This window comes from Pantherophis guttatus, chromosome 1 (genome assembly GCF_059756535.1).
Source record: "Pantherophis guttatus breed Tessera chromosome 1, ASM5975653v1, whole genome shotgun sequence".
Classification (NCBI taxonomy): domain Eukaryota; kingdom Metazoa; phylum Chordata; class Lepidosauria; order Squamata; family Colubridae; genus Pantherophis; species Pantherophis guttatus.
In genome coordinates this window covers 53430342-53451562 of record NC_142063.1, presented here as the reverse complement: position 1 = coordinate 53451562, position 21221 = coordinate 53430342, and the positions used below count along the sequence as shown (strand labels likewise).

Genomic DNA, 21221 nt, shown 5'->3' with positions numbered 1-21221 from the left:
GTTGGACCAAGTGTTTATTAAAACTACAGCATGAACGTAAGAAACATTTACAAAAAATTTGGAGGACAAATAGCAAAGCTTCTTGAATGCAGAAGTGGGTAGCAGGAAGTAAAACAGAGATTCTTGAGCCTATTTTGAAATCTTTACTTACTAAATTATATATATTTTTCTGTGTCTACAGAAAATAGCAGCAATAGGCAGATACACATAGCCACACTGATAGGGTGTGAAGTAATTATTTGGTGTAGCAATTAAGACTGGAGGGATCCATTAACTTCAATTACCTTCATTTTCTTATTTTCCACTCTTAATTGTATTTCTTGCCATTTCTGCATCCATTTGCAATATTAATAAAAATCTCCACAAAACTTTGTATACCTTAATGCCTATTTGGTTCCAGCATAAAATTGGGATAGCAAAATTTGAATGTCAAAGGCTACCAATACTTTTGTTCACATATAGTTCTCAGAAGTATGAATGAGACAGATCCCCATTACAATGCAGTTTCTTATTGCTCCCTAATAACAATCCTAATATTATTGTCTTAAGGGCAAGGACTTTACTGGCCTGCATTTAGAATCTCCGTGGCATTTTCAGCTTCAGAAGGTGTCTCTTCAGTGGTAGAAGCCAATTCCCCAACTTCTCCTTGAGAAAAGCACAGAAGCAAACAAGTCAGAGTACACTGTGAGATACAACCTGTTTTATGTAAAAGGTCTACAGGAATAGAAACTGAATATGCTGAATACCAGTTTTCTTATCATTTCCAGGACCACAATCTGCTCCCACATATAGAAGGGCTAAAAGCTTTCTTTTGAACTTCACAGTAGACTTTTAGCTGATGGCCTCAATATAGCTGGTGTATCAAACAGTTGAGTAAAGGTATAATGGAAATGGTTGCAATTAATAATGGATCTATTGATGTTTCAAGACTGTCATCAAATCTTGCTTCATTGCAAGAGACAACCCAGTTCCAGAAATTTCTTCATTTTATTTTATCAAGGAAACGGAGGAAGAAGTGCTTCTCAACATTCAAGGGCAAAGAATGGGAGAGGGATCACAGCCAAAAGCATTTTCCTCCTTCTCAGATTCCACATTAGTTCTCATAGGCTGTCTGAAAAGACCATTTCTAAAAACTCAAAGAATTTCCACATGGTCCAGATAAAATAGGAATAGAGCATGCCCATAGACTGATATGGATGAATGAGTAACTCTGAAATGTTAAAGCAGAGCCTATGGAAATATTGCAGCCCAGAAAATTAGAACATACCGGGACAGTACTGCAGCTCACAAGTTCTTGATTCTGTGGCTGTGCATGCATAACCACAAGACCGGGTTCTCTTCTGATGGCCATTGCTACAGGTTACACTGCAGGAAGACCAAGGACTCCAGTCCTCTTCATCTTCATAATCTGGAGCCAGCAACAACAACAAGAAAATAAAACAAAATTCAATAAGATCAACAAAGTCTGGTGAAGAACAAAGTTAGAATCCTTCTACAAGATACACGGAAGAAGCCAGTGTGAGGTATACTTCTGTCATGAAGTTTTAGTTTTCCCCAAGGGTTCTTAATTGTGAGATCATGCTCTCATTTGCAAATGATGCTACATTTTACTAGATATTTTTTTATGAGGAACAAAAGGGAGAGTTCAGCTCCCAGAAGTCCCATCCATTGATCAAACTCTGCCTCAGAATTCTCAACTTGCAGTCCAATACAAACTATGCCTTTTAGATGTGCTTGGACTGCAATTTCTAGAATTCCAGTTATTGACTATGCTGATTGGAATTCTGGCAGTAGCAATCAAAACATATAAATATCTGATTGGGAAAAGCTGTTCATAGTATACAATATAAAGGGAGTGTAAATTTCATGCCAGTAATGAATGAAAAATGCTCTGTTTTAACGAGCTCATTCTATACACACGGAGATCATATAAAATGAACTGTTCACCAGCTATTGTTCTTTGTCCCTTAATGGAAAGAGATTAGATCAGATTTATTAAGAGCAGAAAAGATAGACTCACCATAGTTGTATTTCTCTTTTAAGATCCAATTCTTTCGATTAGGCCACCTCTGATGCCAATTTCCCCCCACTCCACTCAGTACTATTTCTTCTTCATCATACTCCGATGTATAATCTTCCTCTTCCTCCTCCTCTTCTTCATCCCTGCTCTTTGTGTTCAAATTGTCATCACCATCCTCTATGGGATCTGCGTATTCCCAGAAAAGAGGCCAAAAGAGGTCCTTATGGGATAACCAGTCAGAGGAAGACAGGGACCAGTCATTGCTAGTCTCCTTCAGCAAGTCCATCTCCATCTCTGCTTGAGGATCATTCACCACCTCAATGGTCACCTGGAAGGCAAGGCATTGAATCAGACTGTTTTGGAAGCATCAGCACTAAATCAAAAGATAAGCAGCACATTTTACCTTCAACTAACTATAGTCTTTCACATCTTACCTTTCTTGTCCGAAAAAAAATTGTCCTTGTAGCTCTTTCTCTCTGCTTTCTCCAACTATTCTTCACACTCACTTATTCTCTTTCCAACTGAATTAATTTTCAAACTCTATTTGTCTATTTTCCATTTCTATTTAATCGTATCTATTTGAGGGATGTGGGGAGTGCAATGGTTCAGTGGTTAAAGAAGCTGAGCTTGTCAGCTGGAAAGCTAATAGCCCAGGTCTGAGACCCAAGCACCACAAGACAGAGTGAGCTTCTGTCCCTGCCCCAGCTACTGCCCATCTAGTAGTTTGAAAGCATGCAAATGTGAATAGATAAAATAGGTACCACTTCAGTGCATCTCGGCATATAGTCATGCTGGCCACATGACCAGGGAAATGTTTTTGGACAATGCTGGCTCCCTTGGCTAAAAATGGAGATGAGTACTACCCCTTAGAGTCAGACACAACTGGACAGGGAAAACCTTTTCCTTTACCTTTATTTGAGGGATATAAATTATGGATTGTGTGAATGTGCTTAAGTTTTTTTCCCTCTTTCTTTCATAGCTTCTGAATCATTCAATAAAGTTCCACGGTGAAAAATTTAGAGGACAGATACCTGCAAATTGCATCATTAACAAAGGTATCTTATTATGAAGGTAATGATAGGCATAATCACTGCAGCTTTAAAAGGAGGGCCGAGCATATTCATGGAAAATAAGGCTATCCACGGTTACAGATCACAATAACTATGAATTATCCTCAGTATTCTAGGCAGGCAGCATTAAGATAGGCATGTGGCTAACTACTGTGAAAATAACATGATGAGCTACATAAGCTATAGATGTGATCTAGCACAGTTCTTCAAAGGACATTAAATAATGTAAGTAACAAATAAAATTATTTGAAAGAGTTCCTTTGGAATACGCAGGACTGAATATAAAGCATTTTGTCTTGAACTCTTAAAAGAAAGAAAAATCATTGCTTTAAGTATTTGGCAGAGGTTGCTTTGAATATTTTCCCATGCATTGAGGCCTTCCTTTCAAGAACCTTGCAGAGCCCCAATACTTAAACCTCAGCCATCAGTATTTAATAATGATAAATGTATCTATCACCATTTTAGAATGAGTTAGAAAAACTAAACATATTTCATCAGTAAGTTTTGCCTACTCCACAAAATGAACATGAATTTGGACAAACTCTGGAAGACAGTGGAGGATAGGGAGCCTGGTGTGCTGTAGTCCATGGGGTTGTGAAGACTCAGACACAACTAAACAACAATTTCAAAGTTATAATGCTCTTATGTGCAATGCCAGGTAATGAATGATTTTAGAGTAGACTTTCAGACCCATAGGGTAGTAAAAAAGAGCCAGACACAGGAAGTTCTTTAATTAAAAATGGGATCATGATACTTCTTATCATATTCTATAACTGGTACAATATTCAACCTCTATATGTTACACAGAAAATAAAATAATTTGTGCCTTTTAGTCAGTCTTGACACCTAGCAGCTACATGAACAAGTCATGGTTTTCTTGGCAACATTTTTTGGAAGTGGTCTGCCCATGAATTCTTCATAGGGCTTAGAAGGAATCTTCTTTTTCTAGCATTTTTTCCACAACTACAAGATCTGCTTCCACTTTTTGGATCAACCAAGTGTTGATGCATTGATAGCAGCAACAATTCACCAGTCAACCGGTTTGTCACCCTAGCCCAGGGGTCAGCAATCTTAAACACTCAAAGAGCCACAAAGTTCCTAACCGGAAGCCCCCCCATTCAATTCTGGAGCCGACCGGTAGTCCAGTTCCCCCACCATACAGTCTCCTCCTAGCGTGGTGTCCTTTTTCCTCTACCTGCCCTAACCGAAAGCCCTATCAATTGTGGAGCTGACCAGAAACAGGGAGCCACAGCAGAGGGATGAAAGAGCCACATGTGGCTCCAGAGCCGCGGGTTGCTGATCCCTGCCCTAGCCGAATGTGAGAGTGACTGGCCCTATGTAATACTACACTATTCTATGTATGGCTCCAACATTCACGCAATTAATATCAATCTCATAGTTTTCAATTTAATTTTAACATTACTTTCGTGGCACAGTGGTTAGAATGCAGTATTGCAGGCTAATTCTGCTTTCTGCCAACTGCCAGCAGTTCGGCAGCGTGAGTCACACTGGCTTAAGGTTGACTCAGCCTTCCATCCTTCCGAGGTTGATAAAATGAGGACCCAGATTGTTGGGGATAATATGCTGAGTGTAAATCACTTAGAGTGGGCTGTAAAGCATTGTGAACCGGTATATAGGTCTAAGTGCTATTGTTATTATTTCTTTATTGAAATATCCTCAAGTTTCTTAAAGACCATAGTAAAAATTTGATCTGTAAAAAAAGTCAATAAATGAAATTATATATTTTCCAGTCATTCTTTTTTTTTGGGTATATTAGAAACAACTTTGCTATCCCCCATGAAAACCACTGGATTATTTTAGGGCAGTTAACAGTTCTCATGCTCCTTCACCTCAATAGAGTTAATGGGGAGAAAAAAAATCAAGTCTGTGGAAAAGAGGGACAGAGAGGGGAAGAGAGAGAGAGAGATGCAAAGGATTCTTCCACTTTTGATTTGTCTGTGGCTAGACTAGCAAAAATAGCTTAAGCAAGTCATGGGCCCACCTGAATGTTTGGATTCTGGGCATTCAGATCCACATTGGCTAAGCTAGTCAGGCTTTGTAAGTCTAGCACAAAAGGTGTTTTCTCTTCTGGGAGTATTTCTGCAGGTTGGAGCGATGCCAGCTGGTTCCTTGAAGCCTGTTGTAATGGCCAATGATGTTTGTGTTGATCTGGCATCACCTGTCCATTCAGCCTCAAGTTCTGCATCCTATGTGCCTGTGGCATTTCTTCTTTGAATGAAGGGACATCAGGTGATGTGGCAATCTGAAATGAAAGTTAGTTATAGTCTTATTGCCTGATGAAGATCCAGCATCCACGTATCCCAGCAGACATGTTATACTACAACTCCTATGATGCTCAAACCCTTTCCTTGCAAACTTGCATATAAGACAAGATAGAGCAGGCTCCAATGATGGTCACTCAAGAGGAACTATATTCTCTAAGCTTTACTGTTGGAAAAACCTTGTCCTATAATGTCACCTATTACACATTCAGACCATGATGAAATAAGGAGCATGTTCTTTGCAGAAAGTCTGTGCAAGCAAATTGACTCACTAGTTACTTGCTGTAAAAAAATAAAAGTATTGTAATCATAAATAGCAATCACATCCCAACTAACTGTCAGTTTCCTGGTTGCCAGTGGTCCCTCATTAAAATAACACAAAATGTATAAAAGTTTCAGAATGGCAAAGAAATCAGGGCAATTAAAATAAGTTAATTCTGAGCTCCTGATACACAAACAGTTGATGCACTGCTTTGTATACTTTATATTCTGCAGCATTATACAAGATGGAATCCAACTCACTGGAATATTTTTTCCCCAGTTCTATTACAAATGAAAAAAATTGGGTGTTGACTATGGGTTGGAAAATTAATTAATATAAACACTCCTAAGAACGTAGTCTGGGAATGATTTACAACCTAACACATACTGTAGTGATTTTTACCAATGATATTTTGGAACCAGTCTTCCAAATTCTGGAGTCTTCCACATGTGTTGGACTACAACTCCTGAAGCACCATTGCCACAATGTGGAAGTCTGTCCCAACTTTTCTTTGAAAGATTACTTCTGCAGGCCCACCATGACTCACTGCAAGGAGCTATTTCCCAACATTCAGCTTGAGTTCCCCAAGTCTTGTTCTCTGTATGCTACTTCCTTTCACTGCAGGAGCCCAGAATTTAGCTGCAGGATTAGAGAAACCGGGGATGCTCCCCCTTCCTCCATATGGGATACCAAGAGGCTCTATTACCTGCAATTAGGGCTTGATGGCTTTTGAAAGACTCTTCCCCCTCACTACTTTCATCTTGATCATTGGAGCACTTCAAAGGAGCTGGAGCTGGTTGGGACTCACATGAGCGCACATATAAGGCATCATCGATGGATTTACAAGGGTTGCACATCAAAGCCCTGGAGCCTGTCTTCCTCTCCCACAGTGAAAATGAGAGAAAACAGCAGGAAGATTGCTGGTCTCTGCTGTTTTTATTAAGGAGTGGGACCAGCCCTGGCAAAAGGGCTTGTGGTAATATTTCTGATCCCCAAAGAAAGCTTTAGCTATAAGACTAAAGGAAGTATGATTGCTCAATTTGGCAGAGATTCTCATACTCTTCTAATCAAGGCTTAAGTAGAGCTTCAAGGCTGGACAATGGGATTTTTTGGGTCTCATTACCAGATAAGACTAACAAAAAACAGGAGAAAAGCACAGATATTGACTATTAAAACAGCAAATGAAGAAGAGACAAACTGTTATTTCTTTCAGGTCCATTGCTCCAGCAAAATCAATGTTCCACCCAGTTCCTTTTAAGTTTAGTGAAATCGGGAGACCTAATAATAATAATAATACTTTTATTTCTATCAGCCCTGAAACCAGGTTCTTCAGACAGGGTACACTAAATCTTAGATACCAAAATCAAAGAAGAGGTTCCAACTGTTTGGTTCTGTTTATTTGGGTGGTTGGACTCTTATCATCTCTCTCCCTGACAAGCAACAATGATCAAGGTCTGTGCCTCATCTGGTGCAAAGCTCTCTAGAAAATAGATTATTTATTAGGAAGTACCAACAAAAAAAGCCCCTTCCCTTAATTCAGGGATGGGTACCCTGCAGACCCCAAGTTTCTTTTTTGTGGTCCCTCTCCTCTGACTTTAATTACAGGGACAGGAAATACATGAAAAGTTTTGTATAAGTACTAAATTAACTTAAATAGGTTTAAAATGTCCAAAGTAAGACCTCAACTTTCCCTTCAAAATCAGGAAAAGAAAAGCAATTATCTCAGCTTAACCCGTGTATATCTTTACTCCATTCCACTTCAGCTCTTGGGCTCTTCTCAAAAGCTCAGCTGAGACTTCTTTGCATTGTTCCAGTTCTTTCCCTTCTGATTTGGGAAATCTATCTTTTTTGCTGGTGTCTTTAATTGTGGAAATAAATTATTTCTAATATCTTCTCATTTTTATTTCATTTTCCTAAGAGACCTCAGTTATTGATAGTATGTTAACTTGAATGCAAGAAAGAATGAATGTGGCCCTCGGTTATCATAAAATACAATGAATCCGTTTCACAATTTACATTAAAATGTTTATAAAGAAAAACCAAAATGAGAGCTTGATACTTGACTGAAAGCATCTGAATAAAAATTCCTCATAGAATGGAAGTTCTTAATAAAGATTGTCTTCTTCCCATTCTATCATGGAGGTACAAGAAAGTCCAAATAAAATGCACATAAACCATGTGTTGAACTTAGTCTGATCCAGCATTCCTAGGAATGGGTGTAATTGGTATATTAGCTTGAACTATATATGGACTTTACTGAAATCTGGTTAGTCTAATTCAGGATTTACCCAGAAGGATGATCAAATGCAAACCTGAGTTTTCAAGAGGAAAGCTCTATCCAACAACAGGATGCTGGTTTACCCAAAATAGATAAAGGCTTTCCTTGAGCCAAATCCAAATCCTGATGACTACATGGACATCTCCATGCAGTTTACTTGGCAACAGGGTGGAAATGCTTTCAAAAGCTATTGCTATCTTCTGATATGTTTGTGTTGACTTTTGCTTTAGCCTATAGCCCCTGGATTTGCTATGATCTGAACTACAAATGCCAAAATTACTTCCTCTAGAAATTGCACAATTGGGAGACTTTACCATGCTTAAATTAGTTAGCGAACTTGTTCAAAATACAACAGAATATTATAATAGACAGGCTATTACGAAATGAGACCCTAATGTGGACATTTTAATATAAACCTACATATATAAATTAATTCATTCCTGAGGGATTGGGAGTAAATTAAAAAGCTATAAAAACACAACTTAAGTTCTGTCTGAACGATTTTTGACTAATCACCAGTGAGCAGAGGTACCCTCCAGATAAGGTGAGACTCTGCCTTCTTTTACTCTAGTACAAAAATCATGGCCTTGTCCATTTTTAAATCTTGTTACCCAACTACAGAGTACAGCCTTTTTTTTCAGAAGGGAGGGAGGAAGGAAGGAGAGAGATGAGGAACCTGGAACTCTGATCAAGAGGCTAATCTCCATTGAAAAGAAATTGGCTGTGTTTGAGCAAACCTAGCGTGGGGAGTTATTCACAGAACCTTCATATTCCACAGCACACAACTTGAAAAACCTTGATAATAGAGATCATTGTGAATAGTCACACAAGAGATTATATACAAAGTTGAAACCACAGTAACCTTATATATAATAGCTCCCTCTGGCCCCAGATCAGAAACACAGTGAGTCTCCACAAAGTTGGCACTGTTCCTTTCTCACCTTTAACTGGATTAAAACTGCTGTGACCAACCACTGAGAACAGGCTTTCTGGCTAGCCATCAAAAGGCTTCAATGCTACTTTTAATTGTTTTGACCAGGAAAGCTGCTTTTACCACCTGCTTCCTTCCTGGCTGTATTATGCTCTTTGACCTTTCTTTGGAAAGAAGGAAACAGACTGAAATGTGGCTTGTTTATCTATATTCAGAGACAGACAGGCAGGTTTTGGAGGGGGATCTTCAACCTGCAGCTATATCCACTAAATCAATAGGATGGCAGAAGAGGAAGCTTAATATATCAGTGGGAAACAAAACTTGCAAATCCACAAGCAGCTCAGACAGATTTTGACTTGCTTGAAGAACGACACTGACCTAATTAATGGAATAATAACCCCCTCTGGCCTCTATATAAGACATCTTAAAGTTTGTAACAAGTTATCAGATATGTGAACAAGCAGAGAAGGACATGAATAATTAGAAAGGAGGACAAGTGGGGGAAAATGAAGATATACTAACTGTGACGTCCTTGACAAAAATCACAATGAGAAACTGCAAAAAAAAATTATTTCGACCTACATGTATATGACCCCTTCATGGATTACTGCCTTGTCGTGGTTAAGGGGCTTGTATAACTCAATGAAGCTATGAACTATGCTGTGCAAGGATACCCAAGAGGGACAGGTCATAGCAGAGAGTTCTGACAAAACATGATCCACTGGAGAAGGAAATGGCAACCCATTCCAGTATCTTTGCCATGAAAACCCCATGGACAGTACCAAAAGAAAAAAGATATGACGCCGGAAGATGAGCCCCTCAGGTCGGAAGGTGTCCAATATGCTACTGGGGAAGGGCTAGTACTAGTAGCGCCAGAAAGAGTGAAGCGACTGGGCCAAAGGCGAAAGGACGCTCAGCTGTGGATGCATCTGGTGGTGAAAGGAAAGTCCGATGCTGTAAAGATTTTTTATCCATAGGAACCTGGAATGTAAGATCCATGAATCAAGGCAAGCTGGACGTGGTCAAACAAGAGATGACAAGACTGAACATCGACATCTTAGGAATCAGAGAACAAAAATAGACAGGAAGGGGTGAATTTAATTCAGAGACCATCAGGTATACTAATGCGGGCAAGAATCCCTCAGAAGAAATGGAGTAGCCTTCATAATCAATAAAAAAGTAGGAAAAACAATACTGGGATACAATCCCCAAAATGATAGAACGATCTCAGTTTGAATCCAAGGCAAACCATTCAATATTACAGTAATCCAAGTCTATGCCCCAACCACTGGTGCTGAAGAGGATGAAATTGACCGGTTCTATGAAGCCCTACAGCACCTTATAGAATTAACACCAAAAAATCATGTCCTTATCATTATGGGGGATTGGAATGCTAAAGTAGGAAGCCAAAAGATAACCGGAATAACAGGCAAGTTTGGCCTTGGAGTACAAAATGAAGCAGGACACAGGCCGATAGAATTCTGTCAAGATAATACGATGGTCATAGCAAACACTCTTTTCCAACAACCCAAGAGACAAGTCTACACATGGACATCACCAGACGGTCAACACAGAAATCAGATTGACTATGTGCTCTGCAGTCAAAGATGGAGAAGCTCTATACAGTCAGTAAAAACAAGACCAGGAGCTGACTGTGGTTCAGATCATGAGCTTCTCGTTGCAAAATTTAGACTTAAATTGAAGAAAGTAGGGAAAAGCACTAGGCCACTCAGGTATGAACTAAACCATATCCCTGATGAATATACAGTAGAGGTGACAAATAGATTTAAGGAATTAGATCTAATAGACAGAGTGCCTGAAGAACTATGGACGGAGGTTCGCAACATTGTACAAGAGGTAGCAACTAAAACCATCCCAAAGAAAAAGAAAGGCAAGAAAGCAAAATGGTTGTCTGAGGAAGCTTTGCAAATAGCTGAGGAAAGAAGGGAAGCGAAAGGCAAGGGAGAAAGAGAAAGATAGACCCAGTTGAATGCAGAATTCCAGAGAATAGCTAGAAGAGATAAAAATGCATTCTTAAATGAACAGTGCAAAGAAATAGAAGAAAACAACCAGAAGTTGGCAAATGGACAGTTTCCGACCTCCGGAGGGCCACTGGGGGTGGGGGGTGGGGCAGGCTGTTTTTGCCCTCCCCAGACTCCTAGAAAGGCTCTGGAGGCTGGGGAGAGAGAAAAACAGGCCTTCCCCACCACCCCCCGAGGCCCTACAGAGGCAGGAAACAGCCTGTTTCCCTACTTCTGGTGGGCCCAGAAGGCCCGAAAATCAGTTGGCCGGTGCACACATGCGCACCAGAGCTAAGCTCACATGCCCACTGATATGGTTACGTGTGCCACCTTTGGCACGTGTGTCATAGGTTCACCATCACGGTCCTAGAATGTGAAGTCAAATGGGCCTTAGGAAATCTGAACAACAACAAAGCTAGTGGAGGAAACAGTATTCCAGCTGAGCTACTCAAAATCTTAAAAGAGGATGCAGTAGAAGTGCTACACTCAATTTGCCAGCAAATTTGGAAAACTCAACAGTGGCCACAGGATTGGAAAAGGTCAGTTTACATTCCAATTCCAAAGAAAGGCAATGCCAAAGAATGTTCAAACTATCGCACCATTGCACTCATTTCACATGCTAGTAATGTTATGCTTAAAATCCTACCAGCTAGGCTCCAGCAGTATGTGGATCGAGAACTACCAGAAGTACAGGCAGGATTTCGAAGAGGCAGAGGAACTACAGATCAAATTGTCAACATACCCTGGATCATGGAGAAAGCTAGGGAGTTCCAGAAAAACATCTACTTCTGCTTCATTGACTATGCTAAAACCTTTGATTGTGTGGATCAAAACAAATTGTGGCAAGTTCTTAAAGAGATGGGAGTATCAGACCACCTTATTTGTCTCTTGAGAAACCTATATGCGGATCAAGAAACAACAGTGAGAACTGGACACGGAACCACTGATTGGTTCAAAATTGGGAAAGGAGTCCAAAAAGGCTGTATACGGTCATCCTGCCTATTTAACTTATAAGCAGTGTACATAATGAGAAAGGTGGGGCTAGATGAATCAAACGTTGGAATTAAGATTGCTGGCAGAAATATCAACAACCTCAGATATGCAGATGATACCACTCTAATGGCAGAAAGTGAAGAGGAACTAAAGAGCCTCTTGATGCGGGTGAAGAAGGAGAGTGCAAAAGTTGGCTTGAAACTCAACATTAAGAAAACCAAGATCATGGCATCTGGCCCTCTCAATTCCTGGCAAATAGATGGGGAAGAAATGGAGGTAGTGACAGATTTTATTTTTCTGGGCTCCAATATCACCACAGATGGGGACTGCAGCCAAGAAATTAAAAAATGCTTGATCCTGGGGAGGAAAGCTATGGCAAATCTAGACATACTAAAAAGCAGAGACATCACCCTGCCAACAAAAGTGCGTATAGTCAAGGCTATGGTTTTCCCAGTTGCAATGTATGGCTGTGAAAGTTGGACCATAAGAAAGGCTGAGTGCCAAAGAATTGAGGCCTTTGAACTATGGTGCTGGAGAAGACTCCTGCGAGTCCCTTGGACTGCAAGGCGAACAAACAAATCAGTCCTACAGGAGATCAACCCTGACTGCTCTTTAGAAGGCCAGATCCTGAAGATGAAATTCAAATATTTTGGCCACCTAATGAGAAGGACAGACTCAGGAAAGATTGAGGGCAAAAGAAGAAGGGGACGACAGAGAATGAGGTGGCTGGATGGAGTCACTGAAGCAGTAGGCGTGAGCTTAAATGGACTCCAGAGGATGGTAGAGGACAGGAAGGCCTGGAGGAATGTTATCCATGGGGTCATGATGGATCGGACACGACTTCGCAACTAAAAATAACAACATGTATATGAAATTATATTTTCCAGCATCAGAAACACTGTTTTTTCAATCACAATATTTTTCAACAAATCTTTTTTTTATGCTATCAATAACATTAAAATTAACAATGCACTTTTCAAATTCCACTAGAGACTCATGTGATCTACAGACGATAGCAATTGTAGATTTGAAGGGGTTGGATAGAAGCTGATTGATGGAATCAGGAGATAAATTAAATAATGTAAATCTAAGCTATCAAGTCTGTTGACAGACTATAAAAACGTAGACAATGTACAAGTCACAATATGTGAAAGTTTGAATGACTACTGTTGTGAAAACAATCTCCCTTCAAAGAGCCAAGATAAAAAGCTGGACAATATTTAATTTTAAGGCTAGACGTGTTAGACAGAGGACATGAGGACCCAAAGGAGTATTTGCCTTTTGCCGGACATTTGACAAGCCTAGTAACAAGGAAGCTTCCCTAGTGAAAAAAGGGTTTTTAATTCTGGGACCTCTAGCATGATGCTATACTGATTTCCTACCCTTACTTTAAATAAAAATATTGGATGACTTTTAAAGGATGGCAAAGCAAAGCATCTCTCTCTCTCTCTCTCCCTCCCTCTCACACAAAGTGCCAATAGCTTCAGTTTCAATAATTGCAACTGTAAAAACCACCAAATGTAAAATGAAATGGGCATGCATACAAGACAAATTAAAATTAATATATATTTTGATTAACTAAGATATCTGAATTTTCAGTGTAAAAATACAGATATCTATTTCAGTGTAAAAATACACTGAAGCAGTGGTGGAATTCATTTTTTTTACTACCAGTTCTGTGGGCGTGGCTTGGTAGGTGTGGTGTGGCTTGGTGGGCATGGCAGGGGAAGGATACTGCAAAATCTCCATTCCCACCCCACTCTGGGGCCAGCCAGAGGTAGTATTTGCTGGTTCTCCGAACTACTCAAAATTTCCGCTACCGGTTCTCCAGAACCTGCTGAATTTCACCCTTGCTCTGAAACCATGCTTGCATAGAATTATTTATCCATGACTAAAATACCTTCAGTCAGTCAGGAACAAAAGCACACTCTCTTAAGAATTTTTGAGAGAAGAAGACAAGATCCAGGTACTATTTTCAGAAATATGAGAACTAATACTTCAAGTTAATAGTAGCAAGAGTGGGTGCAACTGGCTTGTAGATGTTGGCTGAATTACACACATTTTAAACTTAAAAAAAAATATTTAGCAACCATAATGGAAGAATTCAAGACAATTTGTCTGTGGATTTAATGGGCTTTTCATTTAGTTCTGGTATAAAACTATCCAGAACAGTTAACAAAATAACAAGAGTTGGAAGGGACCTTGGAGGTCTTCTAGTCCAACCCCCTGCTCAAGCAGGAAACCCTATACCAGTGATGGCTAACCTTTTTGCTGTTGCATGCCAAAAGCAGGGGGAGTGCCATACGCATGTGTGCCCAGACCCATAATTCAATGTGCCCTGCTCCCTGCGCTCCCCTCACTTTTGGAACGTGATAGCACGGTGGGCCCAATAGGCCCATTTTTCACCCTCCCCAGGCTCCAGAGGCTTTCTTGGAGTCCGGAGAGGATGAAAACAGCCTTCCTCCCTTCCGGAGGCCCTCCAGAGGCTGGAAACAGCCCATTTCCTGACTTCCAGTGGGACCAGAAGCCCATGTTTCACCCTCCCCAGGCTCCAGAGGCTTTCTTGGAGTCCGGAGAGAATGAAAACAGCCTTCCTCCCTTGCGGAGGCCCACCTAAGGGTGGAAACACCCCCCCCATAAGGCCCAAAAATCAGGTGGCTGGCAAGCGCATGCATGCTGGAGCTGAGCTAGGGCAACGCTCGTGTGCCCACAGATATGGCTCCGCGTGCCACCTGTAGCACATGTATTATAGGTTCACCATCACAGCCCTATACCATTTCAGTTGTTGGATTTAGCACATTTTACAATGTTAAGAAAAGACACTGCAAAGTTTACATAATTTCATTAGTGACTGATGCTGGGTTGTTTTCGAAGTTCTAAGAGATTGATCAGAGGGCTGTAAGTATAATGCCCTGACAATAAAATCGGACTAGTAAGATAATTTAATATGCTGTAATATTAAAATATTAAATTTGGTTTAAAATTTTCAAACATTTGGGCCACAAAAGCTTACTGAAAAATACAGATGAATCTGTGAGTTTTGGGTTTTTAATATGCTACAATCTTACTCCTTGTGGTCACACACTGCACTCAGCATTCTAAAACATACAAACACAATGCTATTGAAAACAAGCTGGGCCTCTTACAACAAACTGAATTCATTCTTCAGATATTTTGTGAGGGTACTGCAATCCAAACAACAGGCAAATATATATATATATAGTGTTATTCTATACTCTCAGTCTACATATGAAGTAAATTGACATATTGTTACTACTACTTGGTGCAAATTAAGCTGTTGTTATACTGAATTATGAAAGATTTTCAGTTTATTATAAAGCACAATCTGATGCCTTTAAAGATATTGGACTATTGTTGCCATCATATTCAGCATTTTGCACCATGAGATAAGCAGCATATAGAGATAGATAGATAGATAGATAGATAGATAGATAGATAGATAGATGTTCAGCTATTGGTTGACTAATATGTAGAGCTGTAGTTCAAAATCTTGACTTAGCTTCTGGTTGAGATAGGCTTCATGAAAAGCTTTTGACCAATTAAATACTGGGTCTTGTATGTTACAACCATTGTCTTTTCAATTAATAACAAATGCCTTTATCTCACACAAGTCTAAATACTTTATACTAGCACAATTTATATCTAGGTGCAACTTTTTCTTAGTTCTTATTCCAAAAAGGTTAGGGTTAGAAGTTTATAAAAACAAATTCACAATAAAATAAAATCTACAACAAAATAATAGAAAGGCAGATCTGTAATGAATAATTAATTCTAATCAAGTGGAACTTTTGTCTGACTGTAGGCATGGAAAGGATGGAGTCTACAAATGTCCCCGAACAAGGCTCTTTTTTAAATATAGGCTTACGGCATTTTTAGTTCACATACTGGTGTTCTCTTACAGAGAAACCCAGGAATATCACAAAAGCTTTATTTATTTTCTCTGTAGAATAAAATAAATGAGGCTTGATATACAAACAAGCATTACAAATCTCTTATTCCAGTTCATGGTTTAGGGGAAATTCCTTCCTTTTCCTCAGTTCTTGATTTCGATATGTTCAGGGATATCTTACAGTTCTCCATTTCTTGAAGGCAGTGAATATATTGCTTTTTGGGACATTCACAGTGAATGCAATATCCTTGTAAAAGGAGACTTTCCAGGTGGACAACATGAGGAAGCCACTTCATCCATGGCAATCCATTTGCCTCAATACATCCCAGATGAAAAAACCCTTTGCTGACTTCAAAGGTTAGCATGTTTTCCCAATTTCCTGTACTGGTGCAGCCCAGCAGCTGAAGAATGCAAGCTTCGCCACCTGGGAGCAGCTGCTGGACAGAAAGCCAGCCAAAAGATTTGTGTCAAACACAAACAGCAGCTGCAGAACAAACAGTGCTCACCTAACTGGCTTTTGGCAGCAAGAAACATTTCAGCATTGAAAACTATTGGGGATTCTCTGGTTGTATCCATTCTAGGAAAAAAAGTTGGAGGGGGGGAAGCCTAAGTCAAATCTAGATTTAGGAAACAGCTGGTCACTGCAGCTGCAGTTCTATGGAAAGAGAAAAAATATAAGTTAAACACTTAGGGCCTGCTCTTAGAAAGAACACTACCGCAAAACATGTTATCTGATGATTTAAAAGTGACCCTGAACATTCGCTGCTGTTTTAGGAACATCTCAAAATCTGCTCTGTCCAATCCTTCCCTACTAATTGGAGTCTGCTTAGAACAGCAAGCTATACCGAACACAGGAACTTCTGCAGAAAGGCTAATTAAAAGCTCTGAAGCCAGTTCTTTTATCTATATTATTGTGTTAATGGGGAGTCAGTCATTATTAAGGTGACCCAAAGAAGAGTAAACAAATCCCCAATCAATGCCAAGCATAAGCATAATACTTCCCTTCTGGCAACATATTTTTTTTAAAGTGAGTTGCCATATTCAATATTCACTTACTGAATGCAACATTAGCAATTGGGTTATCTCCTTGATATTAAAGGAAAAAATAGTAAACAATGAAATACAAGCTCTTGCATTTGTGACAAGAGAGAGGTGAACATCTGAACTAAGTAGCAATAATTGGTTTAAGGTTTGCTGAACAAAATCCAGAGGTGGTTTGGTACTGAGATGTAAGCGTGCAGCATTCAGTTCTGATTACTGTGAAGTCACAATAATTCCAGACAACAGAAACATACAGAACCACAGCCTTTCTAGTTCTTATTGGGGGCTGGGGCGGAGAATGGAGACGCAGTAGATTTAATTTCTCATTTATGTGCCAAATTTAAATACCCTAACTGTTCAAAACCACGCTACTGTTCAGAATGAGGGAGCTGGCTTTAGGAAGCACAAAGAATAGGAAACAGAAAAAATAATAATTATAGCAGTAATGGGGCTGGTTTACAGTTCTGGATTTATTAGGCTTGTTGGAATTCTTGCAATTTGAAGTGGAAATAAATACATACTATTTTGATTTTCTCTGAGAAAAAGAAATTTCTCCAGCAAAAGGATGTTCTCCTTCCCTTTTCTCCAAGTTCTTTTCCCTCAGAGCTGATGCCACTGTTTCAAATCTTTCTTTTTGCCCCTCTCATCTTCAGCAATTACCCAGTCCCCCCTTCCCCAAATAATTCTGACTAAAATAATCTGGCACATCTCAAAAGGAAGAATGGCTCCAAAATGGTAAAGCCTGCGCTTGTGCACAATAAGCCCCTTTCAGAATGAGCAATGGTTCAGTGCCCGTGTTGCGTTGCAAATCCAACCTCAGAAAAGGACAAAGCAAGGAGACAAGAGGACTTAATTGCTAAAGAAATGAAAGAGTAAAAAAAAAAAAAAAAGCACATCCACCCACAAGTCAGAGACCACCCCCTGCTGCGGCCAGTGGTGGGCATGCATTCCACACATGCAAGCAAGCAAGCAAGCAAGCAAATATAGCAGCCTCCTTCCGGGTCTGTAGGGAAGGTGCAGCAGCAGCTGCTTCTGCTGCTCACTCCCCCCACCCCCCAGTCCCCACCTGGAGCCACCATTTACCCACTGTCTGTGACAGGTCAATTATCTCCTGCCAAGACAAGGACAGGCGTCATAAAGGGAGAGAATGACGCCGGTAAGTCAGGAATAAGCAGCAGGAGACAGAGGGGCTCCTGCAAAGAGAATAGCCTGCTTTCATCTCTGGCCACAAAACTGTAGAGAAAATAAACCTTAGGAAGAACCTTCAGGGCAGAGATGACGCTACAGGGAACTTCATCCAGCAGTTAACAGCAGCTGGACCTAAGAGTCTTTGATTCACCTTTTGCTAAGGTTATATGTTCTTCTGAACTTTCAGAAAGCATCTCAGGTAAGGCAAAGCTGCGGAATGGCCAGGAAGCCTGTCAGTTGAGGCTTGCCTGAAGAAGGCAAGATGGGCTTTCACTCACCTCCACCAAGGTATAGTCCGTTTCTTTCGGATGGGGACTGCGCTGTTTCTTCAAGGGCAGCCCTCGGACAGCAGCAAGGGAAGTTGTCAGAAACAGGAGGCTCAGAATAAGCACAGCTCTGCCTCGGGCTTTAGACATCTCTTCCTCCTACTCCAGCGCTGCGCCCCTCCTTGCAAGGCTTCCCTCCTTCCCCCCCCCCCCACCCCGCGAGGCAGGCGAGCAGGAAAATCGGCCGCGTCGAGCGCTTAGTCCCCCCTCGCCGGTCTTTAAACCTTTCCGAAAAAGGGGAAGGAGGCAGCCCGGGTCCTCTTGCCGCCTTTCCGCTCCTCTTTGCAAACGGTCGGAGTGAAGGGTATCAGATGAAAGAGGGAGAGAGAGAGAGAGAGAGACAAAATTGGGCGAGGGAAAGTCTTCGCCCCCTCCTCCCCACCCACCCCCCGCGGCCTTCACCCCGGCTCGCGTTTCCTCCGTCTCTCAGCTCCGCGCCGTTTTCTGAGCACCGGGTTTTATTGCCCAGCTTTGAGCTGGCGCCCCGACAGGCGCCGGTGCTGCGGGAAGGCTCTGGCGCGAGAAGAGCCGCAGACTGGAAAAGGTGCAGGAAGAAGAGGAGGAAGCGGCTCCCCTCCGGTGTGTCCCGCGGCGAGAAGTCCGATTTCTTCCGCCGCCGCTCCGGCTGTCCCCCCCCGCACGTGGCTGTGCCGTGACGCCCAACTAATCTCAAGAAGAGGCGCTCAGATACTCCCGAAGCCGCCCAGTTTCTCCGGAGCAAAGGCGGGGGAAATGCTTCTTCTGCTCGGGAGGTGGGGAAAGGAAGAGACCCTCCGGCCGGCCGCTCTTCGGATCGCCTCAGAAACGCCGCTGCCGTCTCCTCCTCCTCATCCCGAAGCCCGGATCGTCTTCGGAAGAAACCCACGTGCCTCCGTCACCGATCCACACGTTGCCCACCTCTGGAACCCGGCCAGGCGCCGCATTGCCCGCAGCCGCCTCATCTCCCGGCCTCCGATTACCTCGGCTGCTGTGCCTGCCGCAGCTTCGGCGAGTTCCCCGCCGCTCCTTGGCCGGAGGCGTCCCATTTCCTTCGCATTTTGCAGGGTGCGCCTCACTGCCCTTCTTGCGACTCGAGCCCCCCTCGAAGACTCTCGGCGGCTCTTTGTCCTGCAAACTCTCCGGCCGCTTCTCTCGCCGACGGTTCCAAGGCTGTCGCTCCTGTGGCACTTTCGCTTTCCCCTCCCCTCCTCCCCCCCCTCACAAGTCAGCCTTTCTTGCCTGCCTAGCGCCGCCGCCTCGGTTCTTCCCCAACCCCGGCGCCTTCCTCGTAGCAGCCTTAGGGCCCCCCCCCCCCACCCGGTCCCTTCGCTTGTTCTTCTTGGCTCTCCTTTCCTTCCCTGGCGCCCCCGCGGCTTCCTCAGTCCGGTGCTTTCGGGGTGCTCTCGGATTTCGCGGAACGCTCCCCGTCTCCTCGCGCGCTCCCCCAGAAGCCGAGCTTCGTCTGTAGCTCTTGCTCTCCCTCCAGTGGTTTGGCTTCCCTCCACCGCAGCCTTCGGTGACGTTTGCCCGCAGGAGGATCTTTGCTCGCAGGCCCGGGCGTGAGCGCGCGACACCCCCTCTCCCAATAAAGAAAATGGAGAGGGGAAAAAATACCGGTGTGCTTCGCTCACCTGGCAACAGCTTCTGTCTGAGAGATTTTACTCCTACAACAGATTCGATTTACAATGGCTTTGGGGTCCATCTTGGTCCAAAACGTGGATCTGAGGTTTCCAAACGATTGTCTTGATTTGTGTTTTTATATGACATCTGCCAAACCGCTATATAATCACAAGTTACCGCATAAAGCCACTCATCACAAATAAAAATACAATATTAGTTGATGCTGCCAGGCTGCAAAAGCATAGATCTGGAATGTTACAATGCAATTTTTCTAAATGAAATCACAGTTGTACATAATAGTCTGATTGGTCACATCTCAGTTGCATGTATTCTGCTTATAATGAGACATAGTGATCATGTAACTGACCCTTTTGAGATCCAAATGTACAGAATAGCACAAAAGTATGTTCTGGAGCACGGATTCTTATGATTCTGTTGTGTAATTTTAAGGATCAGACTCAATAAATAGTTCAAGAATTAAGTATTCAAACATAACACTATTTATTTACAGTAGGCATTCTATATTCTCTGAATAATTGCAGATAGAAGCAAGGAGGTGCATACAACTCCTTTTATATTAACAAGGCGGAGTTAAGGATGGGAGTGGTTACATGTGAATATATTAAGGGAGGAAGAATAAGTTAACCCCTAATACCCCGTGTATATACAATTCCCCTATTAGAGAATAAGGCATTTACTTGTGACAAATCCCCCTCTAAATGCCGATTCGATATACAACAATAGTTACATTCAGATTCAGAACAATACAAAACTTGTAATTTAGAAGTTAAATATTTGTGTTGTTTAGATGGCAAAGGCTTAGTCAATATGTCAGCTATTTGTTCTGATGTTTCGCAGTGAACTGCTTTAATAAATCCATCTTGAGATAATTATCTCACGTGTTTGAACTTTATATCTATATGTCTGGATCTTTGACCAATAGCATCAGATCTAGATATCTCAATAGCAGCTTTGTTATCTTCATGTATGATAAATGGTAATGAAGGATTTTTCCAAATATTTGATAATAAATCATTAAACCATACAAGATTGTTGGAGGCTTTAGACAAACAAACATATTCTGCTTCGGTTGTTGATGTAGCCAATAAATCCTGTTTTCCAGTATACCAGTAAATTGGACAATCGTTAAGAAAAAATACATAACCTGATGTGCTTTTTCTACATATGGTATCACCTGCCCAATCCGCGTCAGCATAACAAGTTAGGACGGGCTCTTTGACATTATTAGGTTCCAGTAGTAGACAGAAGTCTAGGCTGTGCTTTAAGTATCTTAATATTC

At 41.6% G+C, this 21221-nt stretch overlaps 1 protein-coding gene across 3 annotated transcripts in view; it reads right to left on the bottom strand.

Annotated features, from left to right (window-relative positions):
• Positions 1–19767, bottom strand: part of ISM2 (isthmin 2) — a 29123-nt gene extending 9356 nt beyond the window's left edge. For 2 of the 3 annotated variants that reach the window (XR_004591489.3, XM_034418224.3), the window contains exons 1-5: positions 18275–19767; positions 5093–5353; positions 2021–2348; positions 1268–1408; positions 568–645 (exon numbers count right to left, since the gene is read on the bottom strand). Coding sequence is in view for 2 of the 3 variants with exons in the window: in XM_034418224.3 (XP_034274115.3) it covers positions 568–645; positions 1268–1408; positions 2021–2348; positions 5093–5353; positions 18275–18412 (946 nt within the window). In the remaining variant the exon portion in view is untranslated. The remainder of the gene's footprint in view (positions 1–567; positions 646–1267; positions 1409–2020; positions 2349–5092; positions 5354–18274) is intronic. The other variant, XM_034418225.3, reaches the window with a different exon arrangement.
• Positions 19768–21221: the final 1454 nt, after the last annotated feature.